This window comes from Lagenorhynchus albirostris, chromosome 11, assembly GCF_949774975.1.
Source record: "Lagenorhynchus albirostris chromosome 11, mLagAlb1.1, whole genome shotgun sequence".
Lineage (NCBI taxonomy): Eukaryota > Metazoa > Chordata > Mammalia > Artiodactyla > Delphinidae > Lagenorhynchus > Lagenorhynchus albirostris.
Window position 1 is genome coordinate 103,296,001 of NC_083105.1, and position 26,140 is coordinate 103,322,140.

The 26,140-nt window shown below is 45.4% G+C and overlaps 1 protein-coding gene and 1 pseudogene across 4 annotated transcripts in view; one reads left to right on the plus strand and one right to left on the minus strand.

Moving 5' to 3' along the window:
• The first annotated feature begins 2,419 nt into the window (after positions 1-2,419).
• Positions 2,420-26,140, plus strand: part of LOC132528589 (chromatin remodeling regulator CECR2) — a 154,830-nt gene continuing 131,109 nt past the window's right edge. For all 4 annotated transcript variants that reach the window (XM_060164455.1, XM_060164453.1, XM_060164456.1 and 1 more), the window contains exon 1: positions 2,420-2,643. In XM_060164455.1, the coding sequence (XP_060020438.1) occupies positions 2,518-2,643 (126 nt within the window). In that variant the 5' untranslated portion in view covers positions 2,420-2,517. The remainder of the gene's footprint in view (positions 2,644-26,140) is intronic.
• LOC132529345 (large ribosomal subunit protein eL42-like) lies at positions 12,651-13,013 on the minus strand (annotated as a pseudogene).

A 26,140-nucleotide genomic window follows, 5' to 3' on the forward strand; every position in this document is an offset into this window, starting at 1 on the left:
CTGTGTCACTCCAGCTCCAGCTGGGTTCCTGGGCTGAAACGAGGAGCACCCACGTCAGCGTGGTCAGGCAAAGGGGTAGGAAGGGCAACTTGAGTAGGAGAGAGAAGCAGCGTAATCAACCTGAACAGTTAGATTTCAATTCTAGTCCTGGTTAGCGGGGCTTACGGAAGAAACCACTTTTGTCACACCCCTTCCAAGGTTCAAATAATTGTTTTTAGCTGATCTTACAGAATTTGTATTTCCCAAACAAATGGTGTTAGAAAACGGTCGTTAGTTTCCTAGACCATCCTCCAGGAACCTATAAAAATCCCATAATAGCTGAAATTACTGCATATTTTGCAAAGAGAAACACAAATATTTTTTGTCACATTAATTAAAAAGCAAAACAAGTTAGCCAGACTAAGTATTGTGTGTGTTTTTAATGGGAAACATTTAATTGGAAGATGATATGGAATTGAAGGTGGCGGGGAATCTGGAAGAGAATTTCTTTTGGCACTTCCAAGGTCATCTGAGATTCTTCCAATGTCATCTGAGATCAACAGCGCTGGCTCACAAACAGAAAAGAGGCGAGAGAGAGAGAAAGGGAAAGAAAGTATGAGCTGCGTGTGTCTTCTGGGAACAGGATAGGATACAACTGGTGTTTGGAGGGTGAGGAGTGGGCGGGGCTGGAAAAGGCGTGGGAGGAAGCCCTCGGAGTCCGCGGGAGAAGGGAGGAGACCGGTGTCTGGGGAGGCACAGGGTTAGAGATCCATGTCCCAGGAGGTTAGGCGGAAGCCGCATGGGGGAAAGGTGGGGCAAACGTTCAAGGGTTCAGGGTATCGGTTCCAACAGAGCAGGAGGGAGGGGTGGGTGCAAACGCGAGGCTCTAGCTGGAGCCCCAGCGCGGGGAACCCCGAGGAGACACAGAAGACCTCTGGGCTGGAGGGCCAGGACCGGCTCTGGCCCGGTGAGAGCACAGTGGACCAGAGCTAGAGAAGGAGAGAAAGAAAGAGGCCCATGTGGACGCCGAGGCGACCCTCAGATGAAGAAGGCAGCCTGGGGGCGAGGGTGCTGAGGAGGGGGCCTCGGCCACCACCAGGGCTCCCCGGCTCCAGGAGAGTCTGGCTGGATTCCAGGACGGGGCCGTGGTGTGGGGAGAGTAACCCAGTCTTGTCACCTTTCTGCTTCCTGCTATGTGGCGGCCTAGGCGCTGCGACTACCAGGCTGGCGGCCGGACCACGGAGAGGCAGGGAAGGAGGACAAGGATGAAGGGCAGAGGGAGGAGCCGGAAGGAGATCCGGGAAAAGGGGGGGAAGCAGAGGCAGGAGGTAATGGATTAGAAACAAACGTGAAGGGAAGCAGGAAGCTTACACAAAAGAGAGGGAAAGGTGTGCAAGTCAGGCTGACCCGTGGGGAAATGAAGACGTACAGGGGAAGAAAGTCCCGAAAACGTCTAATTCAAGGGTGTCACCCTTCCCACACCTCAGCTGTCAACAGGGCATCTGCCGAGGAGCCGCGCGTTCAACACACAAAAATGCAGCCCCTGCTTCTGGGGGCGTTTAGATATGGGCTCATTTTGGTCAAAGATTAAAACACACGGTAGAATCTGAGGGTGAATTTTAAACCAGCCAATAGTTCCAGGTAATAGAAGAGCAGAACTGCGTAAGCTTGGAGCAGGGGGCGGGGGGGAGGCGGAGTGAGCCAGTGTTGGATGAAGTATTTTCTTTCATGAAAGATACAGTTAAATACACATTTGAAGTTTTTTTTTTTTTTAGTGCCGCCTTATAAAAACAGGTTACCAAAATGACGGGAATAAAGTGAGGGAGAGAATTATCCGGAGGCGCACTCCACAACGCCCCAGTTGAGCGCGGCCACCGGGAGAGTTCCGCGGCCGAAGGTCCCCGCGCGGATCCCCGAGCGGCCGAGCCGGGGCCGGGACTGGAGCGCGGGCGCCCGGTGCCCCCCGGGCCGGCAGGACGCGCCCGCAGCGCCCCGCGCGCCCCCGGGCGTCGCACGTGCGCCTTCAGGCGCAGTCTCAGCCGGCCGGGCGGGGGCGGGGGCCAGGCGGCCCGTGGGCTCTGCCCGCGTGCGGGGTCCGCCCCCCTCGCCCTCCCCCCTTCCCCTTTTGCCCTTCCCTCTCAACCGCAGCCCCAGCCCCACGTGCGCGCAGCCCCACGAGGCGCCTCTAGCCAGCCCGCCTCAGAGGGGCGCGACCCCCAGCCACGTGGGGGCGGGGCCCGGCGGGGGCGGGGGGCGGTGCTCGCCCGCGGCCCCTCCTCCCGGCCCTCGGGCGCCCCTCCCCCGCCCGTGCGCGGCCCGCGGGCGGCGGGCGGGGGCGGGGGCGGGGTTGTTGTTGTGCCGAAGCCCCGCCCCCGCCCGCCCCCGGCCCATCTGTTCCCCGCGGACCGCGGCGACATTGTGCGGGCTGGGCGGCCGGGCCGCGGCGCGATGGGCCCGGGGCAGCCGCCTCGGTAGCTCGGCCGGAGCGGCGCCGGGAGCTGGCGGGCGGCGGGCGCGGAGGCGGCGGCGCTGCCGGAGATGCGCCCCGAGGAGGGCGGCGCGGCCGGGCTGGGCGAGCTGCGCTCGTGGTGGGAAGTGCCGGCCATCGCGCACTTCTGCTCGCTCTTCCGCACGGCGTTCAGCCTGCCGGACTTCGAGATTGAGGTGCGCGGGCCGGGCTCGGGAGTCGGAACCCGGGTGGGGTTCTGGGGGGCGGGGGCGCGCGGGGACCTCTGAGGGGCTGAGTCTGAGGGGCTGAGTGGGGGTCTGAGGGCGGGGAGCGCCCCAGGGCGGCCCGGGAGGGCGGGGGTCGGGGTCCGGGCTGAGGGGACCGGGCGGCGGGGAAAGTTGGGCCGTTACTCCCGGCGGCGTCCCTGCGAGCGCAGCGCGGGGCCGGGCGGCCGGGGGAGCGGACGGCGGGCTTTGTGGGGCCGGGCAGCGGGCGGGCGCCCCTGGCCGGCGCCCCGACCCCTCCCCCGGCCGCCTGGGGTCGAGCGCGCGCGGCCGGCCGGTGCCGCGGCCCCGGACAAAGGTGCGGCACCGGCGCGGCCGGGCGGGCGAGCGGGGCCGTGGGTCCGCCGCCCGAGGGAGGCGCGCCCGGCGGCGGAGGGTGCGCGCGGGCGGGCGGCAACAATGCGGCGGCCTCCGGGTGCGGGGGGCTCGGCGCCGCACGCCGTTTTCAAAGTTGGGACGTGACTCGGACGAGCACGGCTTTTTCTAAAAACGTGAGCGGGACGATGGCTCCCGCCGCCTGAGGAGGAGAAACGACAGATTAGGGAATGCCGAGCGTCAGGACTTGTGCCCCAACCGTCCCGAGGACCCCGTGTTTCCTTTTAGTTGGTGAAAATCCTCAGCACTTTAATTCTGCTGCTCAAAATGGTGGCTGCGGTGGGAGGTGTTGTGGTGACAATGCCGTGGTGGTGCCGCTAAACTTGCCCCTGCCCCATTTTCTCCCTGAAACGTAATAGGACTGAGGTGCTGCTGAATTACGGGTTTAGAGTTTAAGAACCCCGTCTAAAAATACTGTGGAAAAATTTCATCTTGCAAAAATCCATGTATTCCGATTTTACTGACGGAAAAATAGAAGAAAGTAATCTTGCCCGAAGTTGTTACAGAAGTCGAGTAATCTATAAATAACGTTTTATGTTCTAAGTAATGAACCTGTGGTTTCTAAGTATTAGCAGCTTGAATTCCTAAAGGCAATGTAACCTGATCTGAGAGGTCCAATCTGTGTGTATAACAGAAATGAAAAATCGTTGTTACAGGTGAATAATCAGGGCCACTTGAGATGAGTGTTTTCTCTTCGGAGCCCAGTATTTCTTGGAAGTGACACTTTTTTGGTGGTTGTTGTAGTTAAAATGTGTGCTATTTGAAGTATATAAGACACGATTGAATATTTGGAATCCAACGTGTACGTATTTTGGTAATTATCCGTATCTGTTTATAATTTGGAGATGTTGTTCCCTAGATGGATACCTAAGGATAGTGACTTTTACCTCTGCAGTTCTTGTTGTAATCCTTTTCACATGTGTTTTGATGAATGCAAAGTTTAATAACTTAAAGTTTTCAGTAATTGTCAGAAATTAAAAATTTTAAAGTAATTTTTAGGCTTCTAGCAAATTTGACTCCGTGAGCGCAGAATTCACTGAGAACATGGTCAATTTTGATTCTCTAAGTATAATTAAATAAGTAAATTATTTTTATTTTGCTTAAGTGATTTTTTTTTAATCTAATAGTTTATTGTCCTGAAAGTTTGACAAACAATCCCTTGGTTAGAGTTTATGATGCACTGGAAGAGCCTTCTTAAAAACAAACAAGAAACAATACTACTGCTCAGTTGGACAGCTGCAAGGGCCCTATAAAATCTTAATTTACTGCAACTTTAAAAGATAGAAATGATGAATAATACCAAGTGGTAGAAGTTGGGTATCAGCTTTTTTAGGAAACCAGTTTTCAGCTGTGGGAAAGAACTAATTTTTACCCTTGACCACCAAGCTAAACCCATGGATTTATAGAAAATTTAGGAAGCAGAATCTTCAAGGACTTGGCTTCTATTTATCTAAAGCAAGGCAATCTCTTAGATAGCTGAAGGTCTGGGAGCATTCATGCTGCAATTCTGCAAGAGGTCAAGACCTCCCACTTAGAGAACTGATCCCCAAAGCATGGATATTTTTATTTTTGCATGTAAGAAAACCTTTTTATTCTGTTAATTAGCCTTGAATGTACAGGATTTCTTTAGATGTCAATATACCAGATTCTTGTTTTTTGGGATATGTTTAGGGACTTGTATGTTGCTGCCCCCCAAGTATGGGTCCTGTAATCATCAGACCAAAAATCTGCGAATGCGTAGATATGCTTTAAGTTAAAAATTTCTGATTTTAAAAACAATGCATAATCATTATATAAGACTTGAAAATCATTATATAAAATATAGGTAAGAGACTTAAATCACCCATAATCCCACCACTCAGAGATAAAAGCTATTAACTGTTAACATTGTATCCCACCACTCAGGGATAAAAGCTGTTAGCTGTTAACATATTTAGAAATTCCCAAACATGCTCACACGTGTTTTTGTGCCCTGGATTAAGTGGTGGTTTAATTTTTCAGATGAGGAGATTGAGGTGTAGCTGGACAACAGTAGATTAATGATACTGAATTCAGTAGTTGGTGTTATGAAATATCTATAACTAGCTGCTTAACTGGATGGATTACCAAAGAAGCTCATGGCACACCTTCTTTGCCTCAGAAAATTATCAAATTCAGAGCCACTTCATTTATATCAAGTGTTCTGTAATTGTTTAACATTCTAGTGGGTTAGGCTGGTTATGTTTTGTCCTGATTCGAGAGTGAAGAATGGTGAATTGATCTCCCGAAAGATTTAGTACTGGGACTTCCCTGGTGGTGCAGTGGTTAAGAATCCGCCTGCCAGTGTAGGGGACACAGGTTCGAGCCCTGGGCTGGGAAGATCCCACATGCTGCGGAGTAACTAAGCCAGGACGCCACCACTGCTGAGCCTGCGCTCTAGAGCCCATAAGCCACAACTACTGAGCCCGCGTGCTGCAGCTACTGAAGCCCACATGCCTAGAGCCCGTGCTCCACAACTAGAGAAGCCACTGCAATGAGAAGCCTGCACACTGCAACAAAGAGTAGCCCCTGCTCACCACAACTAGAGAAAGCCCGCGTGCAGCAATGAAGACCCAACACAGCCAAAAATAAATAAATAAGTAAATTTATTAGGGGAAAAAAAAAGATTTAGTACTAATTTTTTTCCCGCTAGCCAAGTGATCTTTACAGTGGTAGCTTGTCTTACTTAACCAGAGTAAGGTAAGGGACGATAGACCATCTTCAGTAATCTGGTCTGGAGTTAATCATGGTGGGTGTAGGGTGGGTTGCAGGGGGGAATCCCATCATAAACATTTTGGGCATATTTTCTCTAGAGAAGAAACCAACCATGGGGCTTCCAGGTGGTTCTTTGAAAATGGTCATGTAGAATTACCTGGTTCATATAGTAGCGGCAAGATGAAAATAATGTGATGGTCCTGTCTACTTTTTTTCTTGAGCTTCCTGCTTTGAGTACAGAATCCTTTGCCTTCCTGGTTGTGGTTGTATGTGGGTTAAGACCCTCACCTCATCAGCATGATGATCTGGGGGCAGTGTCTTTAATTCGGGTTCCTGTTGGTGTTTCCTTGGATCCAGCCTCTTGAATCAAGAGCTCTAGGCATGAATTATTAAACATGAAAATAAGTGATAGAACTTGCTGAGGGTAACTTATTAGTACATCAGGCCTATCAGTGGTCTCTGAGCCTGGGGCCCAAGGATGGGTTATAGGAGACTTTGTGTTGGTGTACGTATGTGTACTTTGTCACTTCCATCAAATTTTGAAAGAGATTCCAACCATAGGAAGGTGAAAAGGCCTTAAACTAGATGAAAGATTTAAGTTGGCCTTGAGTAGGGGAACCAGAAGGCTAGTTTCACAACACAAGATGCCCTGGACCAGGAGTTAGGAAACTTGAATTCTTATTACTAGCTTTGCCCCTAACTATGTCTGTGACCTTCGGCAGGTCAAACAGCTTAATGAAAAAGGACACTTGTATAGTACTTTGTACATTTTCCAAATGTTATTTTATTCATAGCCATCCTTAACCATCACTGGGAGGTAGGAATTACCTTAATTTTGCAGATGAGGAAATTGGAAGGTTAGAGAGGCTAAGTTTCTTGCACAGACTCTCACCTGGATCTCAGGTTCTTTGATACCAAATTCTTTGCTACTGCTGCTACATCGCACTGCTTCTACTTTAATTTTCACCATCTATAAAATGAAGGGCTAGACATAGAAGTAATGGCCAAGATTCCACAGTGCAAATGTACAGTTCTTTGGTTCGTAATAACGTGGGGTACAGAAGATCCTTTTTAAAACTTCTGCTGGGACTTCCCTGTTGGCGCAGTGGTTAAGAATCCGCCTGCCAGTGCAGGGGATGCAGGTTCGAGCCCTGGTCCGGGAAGATCCCACATGCTGCGGAGCAACAAAGCCCGTGTGTCACAGCTACTGAGCCTGTGCTCTAGAGCCCCCAAGCCACAACTACTGAAGCCTGTGTGCCTAGAGCCCGTGCTCTGCAACAAGATAAGCCACCACAATGAGAAGCCCGCACACCGCAATGAAGAGTAGCCCCAGCTCTCTGCAACTAGAGAAAGCCCACGCACAGCAAGGAAGACCCAACGCAGCCAAAAGTAAATAAATAAATAAAATAATTAAAAGAAAAACAAAAACTTCTGCTGAATACAGAGGGACAAGTTCATGATTTCATTTGTTTCTTTCAGCAAATAATTATTGAGCATCCATTATGTGCTAGATGCAGTTTATTAGGTGCTGGAGGTACAGATGTGAACATAACAAAAAAATACCTGCCTTCTTTAGTGGAAGGAGACAGATAATAATAAACTAATTGGCATAGAGAGAGCCAAGTTGAGGGGGTAGGTTGTTGGAATTTAAAATAGGGTGATTAGGTGTGGGTGGCCTCATTGAGAAGATGGCATTTGAGCAGGACTGAAGGAAATAGGGGATTTAAGATTATTTAAAAACTAGTAGTTTGTGGGACTTCCCTGGCAGTCCAGTGGTTAAGACTCTGCGCTTCCACTGCAGGGGGTGCAGGTTCGATCCCTGGTCAGGGAACTAAGATCCTGCATGCCGCACGGCGCTGCCAAAAAAAGAAAAATTAGTAGTTTGTCAGAGTAACGTATTGAATGGAAAATACCAGATGATAAATGTCTTCTAAGACTCAGGGTGTGCTCCTTCTCTGAGGAGGGAAGGCCAAGAACAGGATGGGAATTCCAGAGGGGCAGATCTTGAAACCCTAAAAAGGGGACTGCTCCGTCAGAGTGTCATTCAACCCAAAGTGAACACTGGCTCCTTTTCTGCTTAGACCAGTGTCTTGAAGAGGAAGTCCTCTTCTTCTTCACTTGGCTGCATGTGAAGCTTCAAAGCTTCAAACTGGGAGCTTCTCCAGTTGTAGAAAGGGTAATAACCTCTCATCTCTGAAGGACAGCCCATGTTAGCACCTGGCTTGCTCTACCACGGAAGTTCAGTTTGGTCTTGCTTAATTTTCTGGAACACAGAGGGGAAGCCTAAAATACGACCTGGCAGCATGGCAGCATTTGGTACCACCGCCTATCTGCCCTTCGATCAGGAGAAGCTGAGTGCTGGATTCTTGTGGTGTGTTGGGCTGGCGGTAAGCATGAGGGGCTCTGGCAGAGTGCTGGGAAACCCGCCAGTGTGCAGGGCGGGTCAGGTGAAAAGTGGGTGTGGACAGAGCCCCGGGGACAGAGGGCACAGCTTCTGACTAGATGGGCTTAGATCTAGTTGATGGGATTGAAAATACTTTCAAAAGGGATCAAGCAGAGAGAGCCAAAAACCTGGACTGTGGGCCCACCTCTGTCATTAACTGGAGCTGTGATCTTAGGCAGATCACTTGGTTTCAGATGCCCCAATCTATAAAAAGGCAATTGTGGACTAGGTGATTCCTGGGTTTTTCCTCTGTCAGCGTGCTACGATTCCCTTCGGATGTTTCTCAGCATGCAGGGCACAGGTATCTGATCCAGAAAGTCACCGACCTCCCTGGTTAGGACCAAAGTTATGAGCTGTGTTGGGGTCCGTGTCTTACAAATTAATTTTGTACCAAACTAAAGCTGCAAATCCATACTTGATGTGTTTGTGGATTGTATGAATTTGTTTTTCTGTGGAGATCTTGTCTGCATATACATTACTTTGAGGGTAGCTTAATTGATGTTTTCACTGTCTTCGAGGTCCTCAAACTAAGATTTTGTATTTTGAGATTATGAGGAACTCATAAAGGAGGATGAAGGTCTTGAATTCTGTTCTTTTCAGTTCGCTTCTGTTTGTTCACTTAAATTGAACAGCATTCACACTTATAACTTGGAGTGGAGACCGGTTGAAGGTTCTGACCTGGGGCTTGCCTCTCATTTGACGGTGAAACTTTGCAGGTATCTGTTCTCTGCTTCCCTGTATTTTCCTGTTTCATTGGACTCTTTCTTGGATCCTTTCATCATGTCTTCTCTACAGGAGCCTCTAACAAATACTAGTTTATACCGGAAAACTCGGGAAGGTTTTTTACCGTAGTTCTTAGATCGAGACAGGAGTAGTTGGATGGTGGTACCAAGCTCAGGATTCTCCCAACCTCGCGCTGTGACATTCGGGGCCGGACTACAGCCGCGTGAGTGGCGGGGCCGCGTGCACCCAAAGACGTGGTGCCTCCCAGAGTCCGCCCTCCGCGGTCACACGAAGAACCCCGGGCCCTGAGGCGGGCGGGGGCCCCTCCCTACAGGGAGTCCCCGTCCTGGGTGCGAACCTGTGATGTTTTTAAGTGTAGGATTGAAGGGAGTTAGCTGTGCTTGGTGTGCCGTCATCAGCAACTGCACGTCAGAAATCTGGGAAACAGATGCTTTGTTAATTCTTTTCTTGGAGTCGTTTAGGGGAAGAGGATTGGTTGGGGGGGGGGTGTTGCGGAGAGGGCGCTGAGACTCCTGAGGGACGAAGTGGGGACCTCCCTCGGGCCTCCCAGGACCGGAGACGGCAGCGGGAGGGGGGCTAGCGTGCGTGCGTGTGCGCGCCCGCCTGCCGGGATGCAGCCCCTCAGGCTGTAAGAGGTGTGTAACTGTTCCGCGGGGCGCTCGCCTTCCCGTGGGGTCTCTGCTCATGCGGCACCGCGCGCGCGTCGTGGGTGCATACGCGGCTTCGTTTTGGTCGGGAGCGAAGGTTGCGTGGTGGCGGCCCGAGCCGTGTGCAGGACACGCTGCGGGCTCGCGGGCGCCCAGGAGTCCCGGCGGCCGGCGGTGTGGGGTCTGGCCCCTACGCCACCTTGCCCGGCAGTGACTCCGTGACGCAGGTTATCCACACTCCCGTGGGAAACGGGGTGCGGCTTATGTAGAAATGTACGGAAAGTTTCGTGTCCTGATCTCGCGTGGACTGGAAGATGGGCATTTGGCTGGTCCAGGCACATGGTCGTGTTCTGGTACGTCTCACACTGTCATGGTCACTTCAGGTTTGGCCCCCGGCCGAGCCGCTACGGCTTTCCGCGGGTGGCTTGGCTGCATGAGTGTGGCCCCTGGACTGAACGTGTGAATGGTGTCACCACAAACTGTGCCTCCTTCTTTGCCCCCCATGACCCCCCAAGTTAAGTGAAAACAGAGGCAGTGATGGAGCCACGGTTACTCTAAACTCTTCATGTTTTTAATGTTGAACCTTCAAATCAACTCCCGTTAATAATTGCCGAGAACGGAGTAAGTTCTTACAGCTGAGAGTGGTGTGATTGGTCAGCTGGAGTGGAGAGTGTTTTCTCCAGGCCAGTTGCTTTTCATGAACACCCCTCCCTGAGTCGTCATTGTTTCAGCAGCAGTGCACTGAGGATGGTGATTTGCTTGACAGAAAATGTGTTAAATTAGCAGACCTACTTCTTTAGCAGATCTTTTCTCACCCCCATTCCCATTGTGTTTCTTCTGTTTCGCTGAAGGTTGTGTTTGCAGTCTTTTAGGTGTGGGAGACAATTTTTATAATCGGTGTCCTGGAGTTCTTTGCTTAGGGGACACTGTTATATAGGGGGAAGGTGACTTAGAGAAATTTCACTTGTGCCATAATTAAGGGATTTAATTTTTTTCACTCTTAGGCTGGTATGATTTGGGTTAGTATCCCACATGTTGTTAGAACGTTCCCCTCCCGGTCCCCAACATCCGGTAAGGGAGGCTGGATGCCTGCTTTAACAACATAATGGAAAACGTGTCTCTCAGAAACAATGTTGAGGATGCCTGTGTCCTTATACCACTAGAGTTTCATCACTTTTGGTGATGGAGCCCTCTTCATTATCTATAACTCTACTTGGATTTCTGTACTATGCAAGCCTTCAAAGTGATAGTGGAATTACAAACAAAAGGGGAATCTAAAATCCCAGTCTCCCTTCTGTCTGTTATTGTCATCTTTATTAACATTAACGGCCCCAGAATAATTGCAGAGGTATGGGACCAGGTGGCTCTTCTGCTGCCCTGGGGAATTAGAGTATGTTGTGAGGAAAGGGTGAATGGCTGGGTGGCAGCGATGGCTGCAGGAGCTCAGAGGCCACAGGGCTCATGAATGACGTGCTTCTTGTGGAAGGCAGGGCTGGGAGTGTGGGGGTCACAGTGAGTAAGCGCATTGCAATCAGAGTTCTCTCATTTGGAGGGCTAGTGAAAAATGAGGTTGACAGACAGGAGGTGGGACGCTGCAGCAAGCCTGGAATGCCAGGCCCACTCGTGTTAATCTTTTTTTTTTTTTTTTTTCAGTATGCGGGCCTCTCACTGTTGTGGCCTCTCCTGTTGCAGAGCACAGGCTCCGGACGCGCAGGCTCAGCGGCCATGGCTCACGGGCCCAGCCGCTCCGCGGCATGTGGGATCTTCCCAGACCGGGGCAGGAACCCGTGTCCCCTGCGTCGGCAGGCGGACTCTCAACCACTGTGCCACCAGGGAAGCCCCCGTGTTAATCTTTTTTATTCAGGCAGTGAAGTTTTGGGCAAGAATGACAACAAAGTTTTAGACTAAGAATGTCCTGGGTACTAAATGTTTTAGATTAAGTCTGTTATTGGTAACTGGGCTTAACTCTAGGAGTGGAGTGGTTGTGAAATGCTGCAGGTAGCGGTAACAGGAAAGGACCTTCGTCACTGGCTTTGAATAGTGCGACTAGGTGACTGACAGTGTTGGGTGCATAGAGAGGGTGGTATCTGGTAAGGATGTTTTTGGCTGCAAGTAATGGAATGCTGTACTCACAGTGACTTAAAAAACTCTGTGGACTGTCCTATAACACGTGGTCTGGAGGATCCTGGCAGGTATGCTGCTCAGTGACAGTGTCCTTAAGCGCTCAGGCAGTGGTCTGCGAGTGGTTACAGGATGGTTTGCATAGCTCCAAGGTCTGCATTGCTGAGTGATGCAGGGAAGTACAGGAAAATTACAATTGAAAATCAATTGTATGTTGAGTTGGTGATTTGAAGAGGCTGGAGATGACTTCAGAGAAGGCTGTTGGGAAAAGGAAGAGGGAAAGGCTAAAACTACATTGTCCTGGAATGAGAGACGAAAAGAGCTCTCTAGGAGGCTTAAGAGAATGGTGGAAAAGAATGAACTTTTAAAAAATATTTATTTTATTTTATTTATTTTGGCTGCATTGGGTCTTCGTTGCCGCACGCGGGCTTTTCTCTGGTTGCGGTGAGCTGGGGCTACTCATTGTTGTGGTGTGCAGGCTTCTCATTGCGGTGGCTTCTGTTGTTGCGGAGCATGGGCTCTAGGCGCGCGGGCTTCAGTAGTTGTGGCACACGGGCTCAGTAGTTGTAGCTCATGGGCTCAAGAGTGCAGGCTCAGTAGTTGTGCCACACGGGCTTAGTTGGTCCGCGGCATGTGTGATCTTCCTAGACCAGGACTTGAACCCGTGTCTCCTGCATTGGCAGGCGGATTCTTAACCACTGAGCCACCAGGGAAGCCCAAGAATGAACTTTTTAGAAAAACTTTTTCACGAGTAATATGTAATATTATAAAAAGAAACCCCAGTTCCTCCTAGGTTAATGTTTTAGTGCTGTACTGAAGAGGTCAATTGTAGGACAGCCTATCCCCTGCTTTTTTTTTTTTTTTTTAAGACAATCTCAAACGTTTATTGCCTTCATAACAAAACAAAATATGAAGCTCAGAACTGGATCACTTGGCCCTTTCTCTTCTCATCTCCTCCCAGCTCAAAATGCTTGCATCTCTTAATAGCCAGCATTCTCTTAGATCTGCAGTTCGGCTCAACACATTCAAGCCTCAGCACAATCTTCTTTGTAGTTTTAGCCTTTTTCCGGAAAATCGGCTTAGTCTGCCCACCATAGCCACTCTGCTTCCTGTCATAACGCCGCTTTCCCTGGGCATACAGAGAATCCTTGCCCTTCTTGTACTGTGTCACTTTGTGGGGTTGGTGCTTGCCACACTTCTTACAGAAAGTCCGGGGGGGTTTTAGGAACGTTCACCATGTTTGCGAGAGCGCTATCGGCACAGAAAGCCTATCCCCTGCTTTTTAAAGAAGAGTCAGCTTGTTTCCAAATTCTCCTCCCTGTCTTATACTAGCAGTCCTCTTCACTCTTCTATCCCCTTCTGATTGTTGGGAGTGGGGTGGTAGTGACCCCACCTAGGATTGCCAGTTGCTCCTTGTTTTAGCTTCCTATATAGGAAAATGAAACTGAAAATCTGGGCCCAGAAATGTACCCCTTTTATCATTAGAATTTTAGATTTACTTTTGCTTACCTATTGATTGTTTGGAATTCTTCAGTTTGTAGTTTTTCTCTGTTAAGTATTTAATGATTTGTATGACTACTACTTAATGGGACTCATTCTTCCATAATGGGAGTTTATGTACAAATAAGATAGTTAGGTATCAATGTGGTGCTTCATTCTAACCACAGTTCCCCACACCTGGGGAAGTGACAGCTCAACAGAAAGGAGTAGTTCTTCTGTTTATTTGTTTGTCTTATCTGCCACCTAGCTCTACAAAAATTTTTGGAGGTTATCTGGCTGCTCTACCTGCCCTTTGCCCCTTTTCCCTCCTCCTGGCTGAAGTAAGTCTATATCCTGGCTGGTAATCTGACACATCTTGCAAGAAAAGATGAACTGGATCAATCAAATTCCCATTCTTGGGATTGTAACCTAGGAAATACGAGGGTTATCAAGTTAGTGTGGAAAAGCAGTTAAAAGGTCACAGTGAGGGCTTCCCTAGTGGCGCAGTGGTTGAGAGTCCGCCTGCCGATGCAGGGGACACGGGTTCGTGCCCCGGTCTGGGAAGATCCCACATGCCGCGGAGCGGCTGGGCCCATAAGCCATGGCCGCTGAGCCTGCGCATCCGGAGCCTGTGCTCCGCAACGGGAGAGGCCACAACAGTGAGAGGCCTGCGTACCGCAAAAAAAAAAAAAAAAAAAAAAAAAGGTCACAGTGAGAAGCCTCGATGCAACCCAAATTCTTGCATGTGAAGGAGCAGAAACAGGAGAGAGACCCAGCATTAGGGGAATTAATAGGAAGGCTCCAGCCCCAACACATTGGTGTCCATCCTGCAGGAACCCCCAAGCATCTGAGGGACTCTGTACTCCTTGCCCCCTCCCTTTTCTCCATGTGTGTGTATTAAATATTTTATAAACGTAGGCTCATACTTTTACTTAGACTTCTGAATCCTGTTTTATTCAGTTAACAATATTACATGACACAGGATGCCCTTTCATAGCATACGTTATGACTTTAATAGCTGTGGAGCGTTCATGCTCTGATTTATTTAACCAATCCTCAGTGGAGCATTGAGGTTATTTTTAGTTGTTTACTATCATAACAGGCATGAACAGAAAGATTGTTTTCTTCCCAAGATAGAATTAGTGTTTTTGTTCATTAGACTTCTCTTATTACCCTCTATATTTGAAGTCTTAAGTTTTGAATTTTCTTCATAGTCAGTTTTTATCTTGCATTTCATGACAAAAGCTAACATGAATTTGGTGCCCACTGTGGGCACTCCAGGCACTGCTTGGTGTTTCTCATGCATCCACCTATCCTTTTTTAAAATTGAGATACAATTGACATACAACATTAGTTTCAGGTGAACAGTATAATGATTCCATATTTGCATATGTTAAGAATTGATCACCACAGCAAGTCTAGTTAACATCCCACACTGCACATAGCTACAAATTTCTTTTCTTGTGATGAGAACTTTTTAAGATCTACTCTCAGCAACTTTTGCTTGTACAGTAGTGTTGTTAACCGTGGTCACCATGCTGTACATTACATCCCCACGACTTACTTATTTTATAAATGGAGGTTTGTGCCTGTTTACCCCCTTTACCCATTACACCCACCCCTGCTTCTGGGAACCACCGGTCTGTTCCCTGACAGTAAGTTGCAGACATGATACCCCTTACTCCTAAACACTTCTGTGTTTTTATGCCTTAAAAATACAGACATTTTCTTACATAACCATAGTATAATTATCAAAATCAGGGAATTAATACTGAATAAAATTTCTAGATAATAGTATATCATATTGTCAGCTGACCCCAAAATATTAATGTATAATTTATATGTTTTTATGATTTTAAATACAGTGTTATTTTAGAAGTTATTTTGCTGGCTAGGGTTTTCAGTCTAGGATCATGTGTTGCATTTAACTGTTGGGTCTCTTTCGGCTCCATTAGCCTAGAGTGGTTTTTCAGTTTTTGTCTTTCATAACCTTGACCTTTTGGAATTGAGACAGTCCCTCAATTTGGGTTTGTTGTATGCACTCTCATGATGAGATTCAGGTTCTGTGTTTTGGCAGGTGTACTAAAGAAGTGGTGTGTCCTTAGGGCATCATATCAGGAGTCACGTGATGTCACTTGGTCCCATGGTGATGGTTATTATTAACTTTCATTGCTTGGTTTGAGGTGGTGTCTGCCAGCTCTCTCCTCTGTGAAGTTACTGGTTTTCTCTTATAATTAGTACATAGCTGGTGGGGAGAGGCTATGTAAACATCCTGTTTCTCATCAAAATTTCACCCATTTTAATCCTTGCATGCTTCTTTGCCTGAGTCAATCAGTACATCATAGTTGCCAAATAGTTATTTTCAAATTACATCATTCTTTTTACATTTATAAGTTGGCATTCATAGTTTTCATTCACAGATTTTAAGTGTTTGATTCAAAACTGTTTCTGGTGTCTGATAAGAGTATAATTTTATACATTTTTTTTCTTGGAAATTTCATCTAAATGAATAAGCATTTGATATAGTAATTTTCACAAAGTGAAATAATTTTTTAAAGCTTCAGATCTTATTTTTTCTTTATACTTTGAGAAGTTTCAAACATACAGTGAAGTTTGAAGACAAATAGAGGTGAGCCCTGCATACCTTTACTTTAGATTCACCGGTTGGTAACATTTTACCACATTAGCTTTATGTTTTCTTCTCTTTTAAATTTTGATTTATTTACTTATTTTTAATTAATTAATTTATTTTTGGCTGTGTTGGGGCTTCGTTGCTGCGCGCGGGCTTTCTCTAGTTGTGGCGAGCTGGGACTACTCTTCGTTGCGGTGCGTGGGCTGCTCATTGCGGTGGCTTCTCTTGTTGCAGAGCACGGGCTCTAGGTGCGCGGGCTTCAGTAGTTGTGGCCCACGGGCTCTAGAGCGCAGGCTCAATAGTTGTGGCGCACGGGCTTAGTTGCTCCACAGCACGTGGGATCTTCCCGGACCAGGGCTCGAACCCGTGTCCCCTGCATTGGCAGGTGGACTCTCAACCACTGCACCACCAGGGAAGTCCCTTTTTTGTTGAACCATTAGACAGTAAGTTGGCAATGTGATGTTACTTCCCTCCCCCCCAAAATACTTTGCCATGTGCTTCATAAAAATAGGGACACTCTCCCACATGACCACATCAGCATGTTCACATTTAAGAAAATTAACAATAATTTTGTAATAACATCCATATCCAGACATCCTCACTTGTCCCCACAGTGACTTTTAGAGATGTTGTCCCTCACCTCTATCCCGGATCACACATTTGTTTGGTTGTTAGGGGGTTGTTTTTTTTTTTTAATTTTTCATTCATTCATTTTTGACTGCATTGGGTCTTGGTTGCTGCGCACGGGCTTCCTCTAGTTGGGGTGAGCGGGGACTACTCTTGGTTGCAGTGCACGGGCTTCTTATTACAGTGGCTTCTCTTGTTGCCGAGCACGGGCTCTAGGCGCGTGGGCTTCAGTAGTTGTGGCACGCAGCCTCAGTAGTTGTGGCTCACGGGCTCTAGAGTGCAGGCTCAGTAGTTGGGGCACACAGGCTTAGCTGCTCCGTGGCATGTGGGATCTTCCCGGACCAGGGTTTGAACCCGTGTCCCCTGCATTGGCAGGCGGATTCTTAACCACTGCACAACCAGGGAAGTCCCAGGCGGATAGTTTTTAAGCAGGTTGAAGCCAACCCATTTATCTTAGTAATAAGGAAAAATTGGTAAAATGATTTAAATTTCAAGCTGCAAGTATATTAGGTGAAATAATAAGGAAAAAAGAGAGTTCATTGGAATAATACTGGCTCCAGTCCAGGCTGTGCTTAAGGTGTGGGCAAGCTGCCTCTCTGAGCCTCAGCTTCTTCGTTGGCAAGTTACTGGCTTATTCCATAGGGTTATGCTGAGATTCAAATGAGCTGAGGCATAGGAGGGCCTGGCACACACAGATTTCTACACCTGGTAACTATTATCATTAAGTTTTTTTTCTCCTTTTAGTTTTTTTTTTTGCGAGACGTGGGATCTTCTACCAGGGCTCAACCTGTGCCACCTGCAGTGGAAACGTCGAGTCTTAACCACTGGACCACTAGGAAGTTCTCATTTTAGCTTTTGAATTATGATAATGTTTTAACAGAATCATTTGGAAGAAAGGAATTAAATAATAAAGATATGTTAGTGAGATTGCTCATTTACTTACTTTGAAGTCAAAAGGCAATAAAATTGTAAAAAGAAAATCAGTCACATGCTTACGTGGATTAAAGTGATTGCTGAGTACAGGTTTTTAGTAGCTTTATAGAGACATAATTCATATTCCATACAATTCACCCACTTAAAGAGTATAATTTTGGTTTTAGTGTATTCATAGATGGGTACAGCCATCACCACAGTCAATTTTAGAACATTTTCAGTACCTCAGAACGAACCCATACCCTTTGCTGTTACCACCTCTATTTCCCATCTCCCTCCCCAGCCACGCGCAACCACTAATCTACTTTCTGTTTCTATAAATACCCTCTTCTGAGTTTTCATAATGAATGGGATCATACAGTATAGGGTCTTCTGTGACTGGCTTTTTTCACTCAGCATCATTTTTTCAAGGCTCATCCATGTTGTAGATGAGTGCTTCATTCCTTTTCATGGCTGAATGATAACATCCCATTGCATGGATATGTGGTGCTATATTTACCTGTTGATGGATATTTAGGTTGTTTCCACCTTTGGCTTTATGAACAGTGCTGCTGTGAACATTGGTGTACTTTTTTGTGTGTAGACACGTTTTCAGTTCTCTTGGGTATATACCCAGGAGTGGAGTTGCTGGGTCATATGGTAACTGTGTTTAATCATTTGAGAAACTGCCTGTTTACCAAAGAGGCTGTACCATTTTCTGTTTCTACCGGCAGTGTATGAGGGTTCCAGTTTCTCCACATTCTTGTTATCTGACTCCTTGAGTCTAGCCATCTGGTTAGTGTGAAGTAGTATCTCGATGTGGTCTTGATGTGCATTTCCCTGATGACTAATGGTGTTGAGAGTCTTTTCATTTGCTTATTGGCCATTTATGTATCTTTCTTGGAGAAATATGTATTCAGATTCTTTGCCCATCTTAAAATTGGGCTGTCTGCTTATTGTGGAGTTATCAGAGTTCTTTATATATCCTAGACATAAGTCCCTTATCAGATATATGATCTGCAAATATTTTCTCCCATTCTGTGGGTCGTCTTTACTGTCTTAATGGTGTCCTTTGAAGAACAAAGGTTTTTTTTTTCCCCAAAATTTTTTCAATTTTTCTTTTTGGCCGCACCACGTGGCTTGCAGGATCTTGGTTCCCCAACCAGTGGTTGAACCCAGGCCCCGGCAGTGAAAACGCCGGTCCTAACCACTTGGCTGCCAGGGAATTCCCTGAAGAACAAAAACTTTAAATTGATCTATTTTTTCTTTTGTTGCTCATGCTTTTGGTGTCATATCTAAGAATCCTTTGCTAAATCCAAGGTCATGAAGATTATACCCCATGTTTTCTTCTGAGAGTTTTATAACATGTAGCATAGTTTTATAGTATTTTGGTCTTTGATCCACTTTGCATTAATTTTTACTTATGACGTGAGGTAAGGGTTCAACTTAATTCTTTCTCAGGTGGCTGTCCAGCTGCCCCAGCACCATTTGTTGAAAAGACTGTTCTTTCCCCATCAAAGTGTCTTGGCACCCTTGTCAAACATCAGTTGACCATGGATATATATATAGGTTTATTTCTAGACCCTGAATTGTTTCACTGATCTATACATCTGTCCTTGTGCGAGTACTAACACTGTCTTGATTAATGATGGTTTGTAGTGAGTGTTGAAATTCAGGAGTGTGGGTCCTCTGTTCTTTTTCAGGATTGTTTTGGCTACACCAGGTCCCTTTAGAATCGGCTTGTCAGTTTCTGCGAGGATAGCCGCTGGGATTTTGATAAGGATTTGGTTGAATCTGTTGATCAGTGTAGGGGGTATTGCCATTTTAACAATAAGTCTTCTAATCCATGAACATGGGGTGTTTTCCCATTTTTAATTTCTTTGAACAATGTTTTACAATTTTCTGAGTGTAAGTTTTTGTGCTTTTGTTAAATATATTCTGAAATATTTTCTTTTTGATGGTATTTGTGAGTGGAATTTTCATTTTCAGATTGTTCATTAACATTGTGTTTTTAAATCAATTTTATTAATTCTAATTTAAATACAGTAAAGTTGCACCTTTTTAAAATGTGTAGTTTGAGTTTTGACCAACGCATGCACCCTTGTAACAACCACTACTCCAATCAAGATATAGAACATTTTGCGGGGGGAGGTGCTTCCCTGGTGGCGCAGTGGTTAAGAATCCTCCTGCCAATGCAGGGGACACAGGTTCGAGCCCTGGTCCGGGAAGATCCCACATGCCGCGGAGCAACTAAGCCTGTACGTCACAACTACTGAGCCTGCGCTCTAGAGCCCTCGAGCCACAACTACTGAAGCCTGCGCACCTAGAGCCTGTGCTCTGTAGCAAGAGAAGTCAACACAATGAGAAGCCCGTACACCGCAACAAAGAGTAGCTCCAGCTCGCAGCAACTAGAGAAAGCCCGCGCGCAGCAACGAAGACCCAATGCAGCCAAAAATAAATAAATCTATTAAAAAAAAAAAAAAAAAAAACCACAAACATTTTGGGGGAATTCCCTGGTGGTCCAGTGGTTAGGACTCTGTGCTTTCACTGCCGAGGGCGTGCGTTCAGGTTCCATCCCTGGTCAGGGAATAAGATCCCGCAAGCTGTGTAGCGCGGCCAAAAATAAATTAAAAAAAAAAAAAAAGGCATGGAACATTTGTGTCCCCGCCAAATTTTCTTTGTGTCCTGTGGCAGTTGACTCCCACTTTGGTCTCAGTCACTGGTCTGCTTTCTGTGACTGTAGATTAGTTGGCCATTTCTAGAATTTCACATAAATAATCTTACAGTCTGTGTTCCTTTGTATCTGGCTTCTTTCAGTCAGCATGATTTTAAGATGCATCCATATAGTTGTGTGTCTCAGTGGTTAATCTTTTCACTGCTAAATAGTATTCCATAGTATGGCTGTACTGCAGCTTATCCAATTTCCTGTTGTTCTCCTATTGATGGACATTTGGGTTGTTTCCAGGTTTGACAACTGAATGTAAGTGCTGAGTATATTCACATAGACATATATCACAGGTGTTTGTGTGGTTGTTTGTTCTCAGTTCTCTTGAGTAAATACGTAGCTGTGAATTGCTGGGTTGTATGTAAGTGTATATTTAACTTTATAAGAACCTGCCAAATTGTTTTCCAAACAAATTTCCTTTTAAATTATTTTAATTGATGTATAATTTATATATATGAACACCCTCATGTTTGGTGTACATTTCTGTGGCTTTTTACAGTTGTATAACCACTACCCCAATCAAGGTATAGAACAGCTTCATCCCGCAAGAAATTTTCCTTATGCCACTTGGTAATTGACCATTTCCTCTAGGAAATGCAGTCATTTACGCTGTCGTTTAAGTGGAATCGTACAGTATGTAGCCCTTTGAGTTTGGTGTCTTTTACTTGGCAGAGTGTATTTGAGGCTAGTCCCTGTTGTGGCATGTGTCAGCGCTTCGTTCCTTTTATTGCCAAATAATCCAGTGTTGGAGCAAACTAGTTTGTTTATCCATTCACCAGTAGAAGAACGTTGGAGCTGTTTCTAGTTCAGGTGATCACACATAAAGTTGCCTAAGCATTCACACACAGCTGTTAGCCTGAATACCTAGGAGGAGGATTGTTGAGTCCTGGTAAATATGCGGTTCACTTTGGAGAACAGTCTGGCAGTTTCTGGTGTTTCCCCCAGCAGTGTGTGAGCCTCTCAGTTCCTCTGCATCCAGCGTTTGTTACTGTCAGTGTTGTTCTGAAAGCTGTTCTAATAGGTGTGTACTGCTATCTCATTGTGTTTTGAATTTACATTGATCTCATGACTAATTGTACTGAGAGTTTTTCCATGTGCTTATTTGCCATCCCTAATACTTTGGAGAAGTATCTTTTAAAATCTGTTGCCCATTTGAAAACTTGGGTTGTTTTCTTAATATTGAGTTTTGAGAGTTCTTCATTTATTTGCAATAGAAGTTCTTTGTAAGATACACACTGGGAAAATATTTTCTCCTATTCTAGGGCTTGTCTTTTTTAACAGTGTGTCTCGCTCTCTCTTTTTTTTTTTGACCGCACCTGTGGCTTGCGGGATCTCAGTTCTCTGACCAGGGATTAAACGTGGGCCACAGCTGTGAAGGCCCGGAATCCTAACCACTAGGCCACCAGGGAATCCCCCAAAAGTGTCTCTTGAATGGCAGAACATTTTAAATTTGAGAAATCCAAATTTATCCAGTTTCTCTTTTTTGGATCATGCTTTTGGCATCATATTTAAGAAATCATAGCCTAACCTAAGATCACCAAGAATTTTTTCTGTGTTTTCTTCTAGAGGTTTTATAGTTGCTTTTTACATGTTTTGTTGATAGTGTATGAGAAGTATTTTTATTGCTCTTCATTTAATTTCTAAGAAGTAAGTGGTATTTCTCTATTTGCATGGAACTGTTTTGTCTGGGACAGTCTAGAGGACTAATCCTTAGAAGTAAAGTTCTGATTTCTTTTTCCAGCTTAATTCTGGAGCATAGAGAATCATTCTGTGTTGGAAAAGACAAATCTTCCTTCTAGGTTGTTGAAAGGGGATTTTCCTCAAAAGTTGGCTGCAGTGGTGCTGCAGAAGCATTGGCATCGTGCGTGTTAGCTTTCCTCTGAAGGAAGGAATTTGATGATGAAAATAAAGAGTAGATTATTGAAATAGTTGGTACAAGATAATTTACAAAGCAGAAACAATCAGTTTGCTTATTTTACAGTCGCTTCCTCCAGTACTTAATGATTAATGGGATAAAAAGTTGTGAATGCGCACTCATATGCAGATTAGTACAAGTAAAACTGGAGAAATTGGAAAAAGATCAGTGGATGGTATTGAAATCACTACCATACGCTGGTGGTAATGCTATAGTTGTGGAGAATGTTAGCGCTGGAGGAAAGTGAGCAAAGTGCACAAGTTTCTCTGTATTATTTCTTAGAACTGCAAATGAATCTGTGATTATGAAAATGTCAGTTAAGAAAGTAAGACTGGGTTCAAGACCTCAGAGCCAGAAGGTAATTTGGTGGTCGTCCCTCAAGTGAGTGATGCACACCCGAAAATGTGGACTAAGTAGCTCGCCCAAGGTTACTTGGCTAGTTAATGGCAGCATTGAGTGAGATGACTAGTTCTTCTGACTGACTGTCCACGTGAGCAGTTAATACAGAACCAGGACATGAAAGAGAAGCAGGAACTAGAAGCAGAGGTCTTGCAGCCTCGGAGAGTTTGAGGTTTGGAGCCTGTACTTCATTGTGTGGCTGTGGTGTTTTTTTGTTTGTTTGTTTTTTTAATATCATTTATTTGGCTGTGTTGGGTCTTCATTGTGGCGTGCAGGATCTAGTTCCCTGACCAGGGATCGAACCCAGGCCCCCTGCATTGGGAGCAAGGAGTCTTAGCCACTGGACCACCAGGGAAGTCCCTGGCTGTGGTGTTTTCAGTGTATAGATTAAACACTTCATCTGAAGCTTAGATTAGAATGTTCTTGAATTACATCAAAAAGTCTGTTCAGTGGAGAAGAGGAATCAGTAAGTCCATTATTTTGATGTTGTGTAGACAAATCACTTGATTATGTGAATTTATTTTTTAATTTAGTTTTTATTTTGAAAGATTTCAGACCTACAGAAAATTTGAAAGAATGGTACAATTAACACCCAGTGTTCATTTAGATTCAACAGTTATCATTTTCCACATTTGTTTCTCTTTTCTCTTTCCCTCTTTCTCTCTCTGTATGTGTGTATACACACTATATATAAACACAAATATTCACTTTTTTGTCATGCATACATCATGATCTTTCACTCTTAAATACTTCAGCATACATTGCCTAAGAATAGTATAAAAATAAGAATGTTCTCCTGTACAACCACAATACTATTAATACTTCTAAGGAAAATTAAAAACTGTTTCATGATATTACTTAATAATATTTCATAACATTATCTAATCTAATATTCAGACCCTCACCCTGCCCCCATCACAAAAATATCCTTCATCGTTGGTTTGGTTTTGGTTAAGGTTTCATGCTTTGCACCTGGATATGATTTAATTCCTTTTCATCTAGAGTAGTCCCTTGACTTTTTGCTTTTCGTACCCATTGAAGAGTCTCGGTCAGTTGTCTTATAGAATATTCCGTGTTTTAGATTTTTCTGTTAACTCAAGATTAGATTCAAGGTAAACATTTTTGTTAAGACTACTTCATATGTGTTGTGGGGTACATACTGTTTCACATCAGAAGCTGCATAGTTTCAAGTTGTTTACTGTTAGTGATACTTATTTTGATCACTTGGGTAAGGAAATTTATCTTTTTGATTGAGAAGAAGAGAAACCTACTAACATCACTCAATCAAGTTACCCTTGAGAGGATAGCTCTGTACACTGACAGGTACCAGAAAGTGAGGCAAAAGATGTAGTCACTGCCCACAAAATTGAAGAGCTAGTTGGAGGTATTATAGAAATAGATGTTCAAACAGACTGTTGTAGTACAATAAGATGTTTGTTAAAATGGAAGTGTGCACAATACAGCAGAAGCTAGTAGCTTTAAAAAAAAAAAAAAGCTAATAGTTGAGCCTGTCGTGTCGAGGGGAATTGGGAAGGTTTCACAGCTTCCCCAGAGCCTGGAAGGCTGGCTGCAGAGTCAGCAGGTGGGTAGGTATAGAGAGAGGGTCATTTGGCAGGGGTGACAGCCTGTGTGGAAGCACGGAAGAGAGACAGTGTGCCGGAGAGGGGAGGGAATATGGGTATTGTAGGACCATCTCTGCACGGTGGATGGGGGTGCAGGAGGTGAGGCGTAGGCTAGTGCTGAGGCGATGGTTAGATAGGAAGATTATTTGGTTTTATCCTGAAGGTTGGGGTTTTCAAACTTTTAAAGCTGTGAATCACTTTGTTAAAAGGAAATCTTATGCAGGAACTCAATATATAAAACAGATAAAAATGGAGCACTGTTTGAAAATTGCCGTAGGTGATGAACTATTATAGTTTGAGCAGGGGAGAATGATGTGATCTAGTGTTTAGAGCAGGTCTGGCATATAATCTGTGTGCAGTAAATATTTGTTGATTGAATGGAGAGTAAAAAGTTGTTCTCAATATAGAATGAGCAGATTGGAACCAGAAAGACACATTACCAGGCTGTGGCAGTGGCCTAGGTGAGAGCGGACGGGACCTGAACTCTAGATCGAATGAGGCTGCATATGAGGGTTGGAGACGGTTGGATAGTGGCTGAATATCTAGCACAGCGGTCCCAGTCCCACCCACGGTGCCACGTCATCCCCAGGGAGTGTTCCGGGAATATGTGGAGGCATTTTTGGTCCCAGAGATCTGAAGGCAGTACTGGTGTTTCGTGGATGGGGGCGGCGTCCTAGATGTCGTACAGGGCTCAGGACATCCCCACAATGAGGACTTAACCCCCAGGTTAAGAGCGTTCACGTAGGTGAAGAAAAAAATTGGAATCTAAATCCAAACTTCCGTTTTATATGTAAACACAAGATAATTTTTTCAGTGTTTTAACATGTATCAAAAGTTTTAGGAATGCGACCGTTCTTTTTTTTTTAAGTATTTATTTATTTTGGCTGCACTGGATCTTCGTTGCGGCGTATGGACTCTTAGCTGCGGCATGCAGGATCTAGTTCCCTGACCAGGGATGAACCCGGGCCCCCTGCATTGGGAGTGCAGTCTTACCCACTGGACCACCAGGGAAGTCCCGGAATGCGACTGTTCTGAACCAAGAGAAGCTTATAGTGTTTTGTTTGGAACATTGCTGAGAGTTTTTCACCATTTCGGGACATCCTATATCATATCTTACTCATCATCGGTCATAGTTGAATTGCTTACACTACAGCTGTATGTCGGTCTGTGTTCTTACCTTTGGGTTCTGTTTTAACAATTGACTGACTGTTGTGTCTTGTAGTGAGTCCATGCTTAAGCATTTACATTCTGAAATGTATTTTATGACATATTTCATTTTGTGTCTCCTCTTGATTACAGTTGAGGTAATATATCAATTATGTTATATATGACCAGTGATGAGTAAGATATGATATAGGATGTTCTGAAATGGTGAAAAACTCTCAGCAATGTTCCAAACAGAACAGTGTAACCTTCTCTTGGTTCAGAACAGTCACATTCCTAAAAATGATGGATGTAGGAAGGCTTTATTATCTATGAATTTTACATCAGGATAATGTGGGGCATGTCAGAACTGTGCTATGAGGAGGGGAGTGCAGGGTCTGACAGGGGAAGAATCTCTTGTCTTCTATGAGTTCTAGAATTCTGGTTTGGGGACTGCCTGCATGTCGTTACTCATTGAGACGAGGATTGGGTCTGGGGTGAAGGTAGTAAGTGTGGGGCACGCTGAGGTTGGGCTTACATGCAACCTTAAAGTAGAGATGTGTGGTAGAAATTGTAAATGGGGATTTGGAGATCAGGAGGAAAATAACAGTTGACGTTTATGGAGAGTGAGGTGGTTAAGAAACAGGTTGTGGAACCAGCCTGGGTTTGTTTCCTGTTGCCCTGCTCCGTACCTGTGTGACATTGTACATTGACATGGACTGCTCTCACACCCGGTTTTTTCATCTTTAAAAATGGGAATAATAGTGCCTACTCATTGAATTCATGTGGGAATTAAGTGCCTTAAAACAAGTCAAATACCTGAATAGTGCCAACTTAAAAAGTTGTACTCAGATTAGCTATTATTATTCACCAAAAATTCAGTAAGTGCCAAGAATTACAAATTAATATAT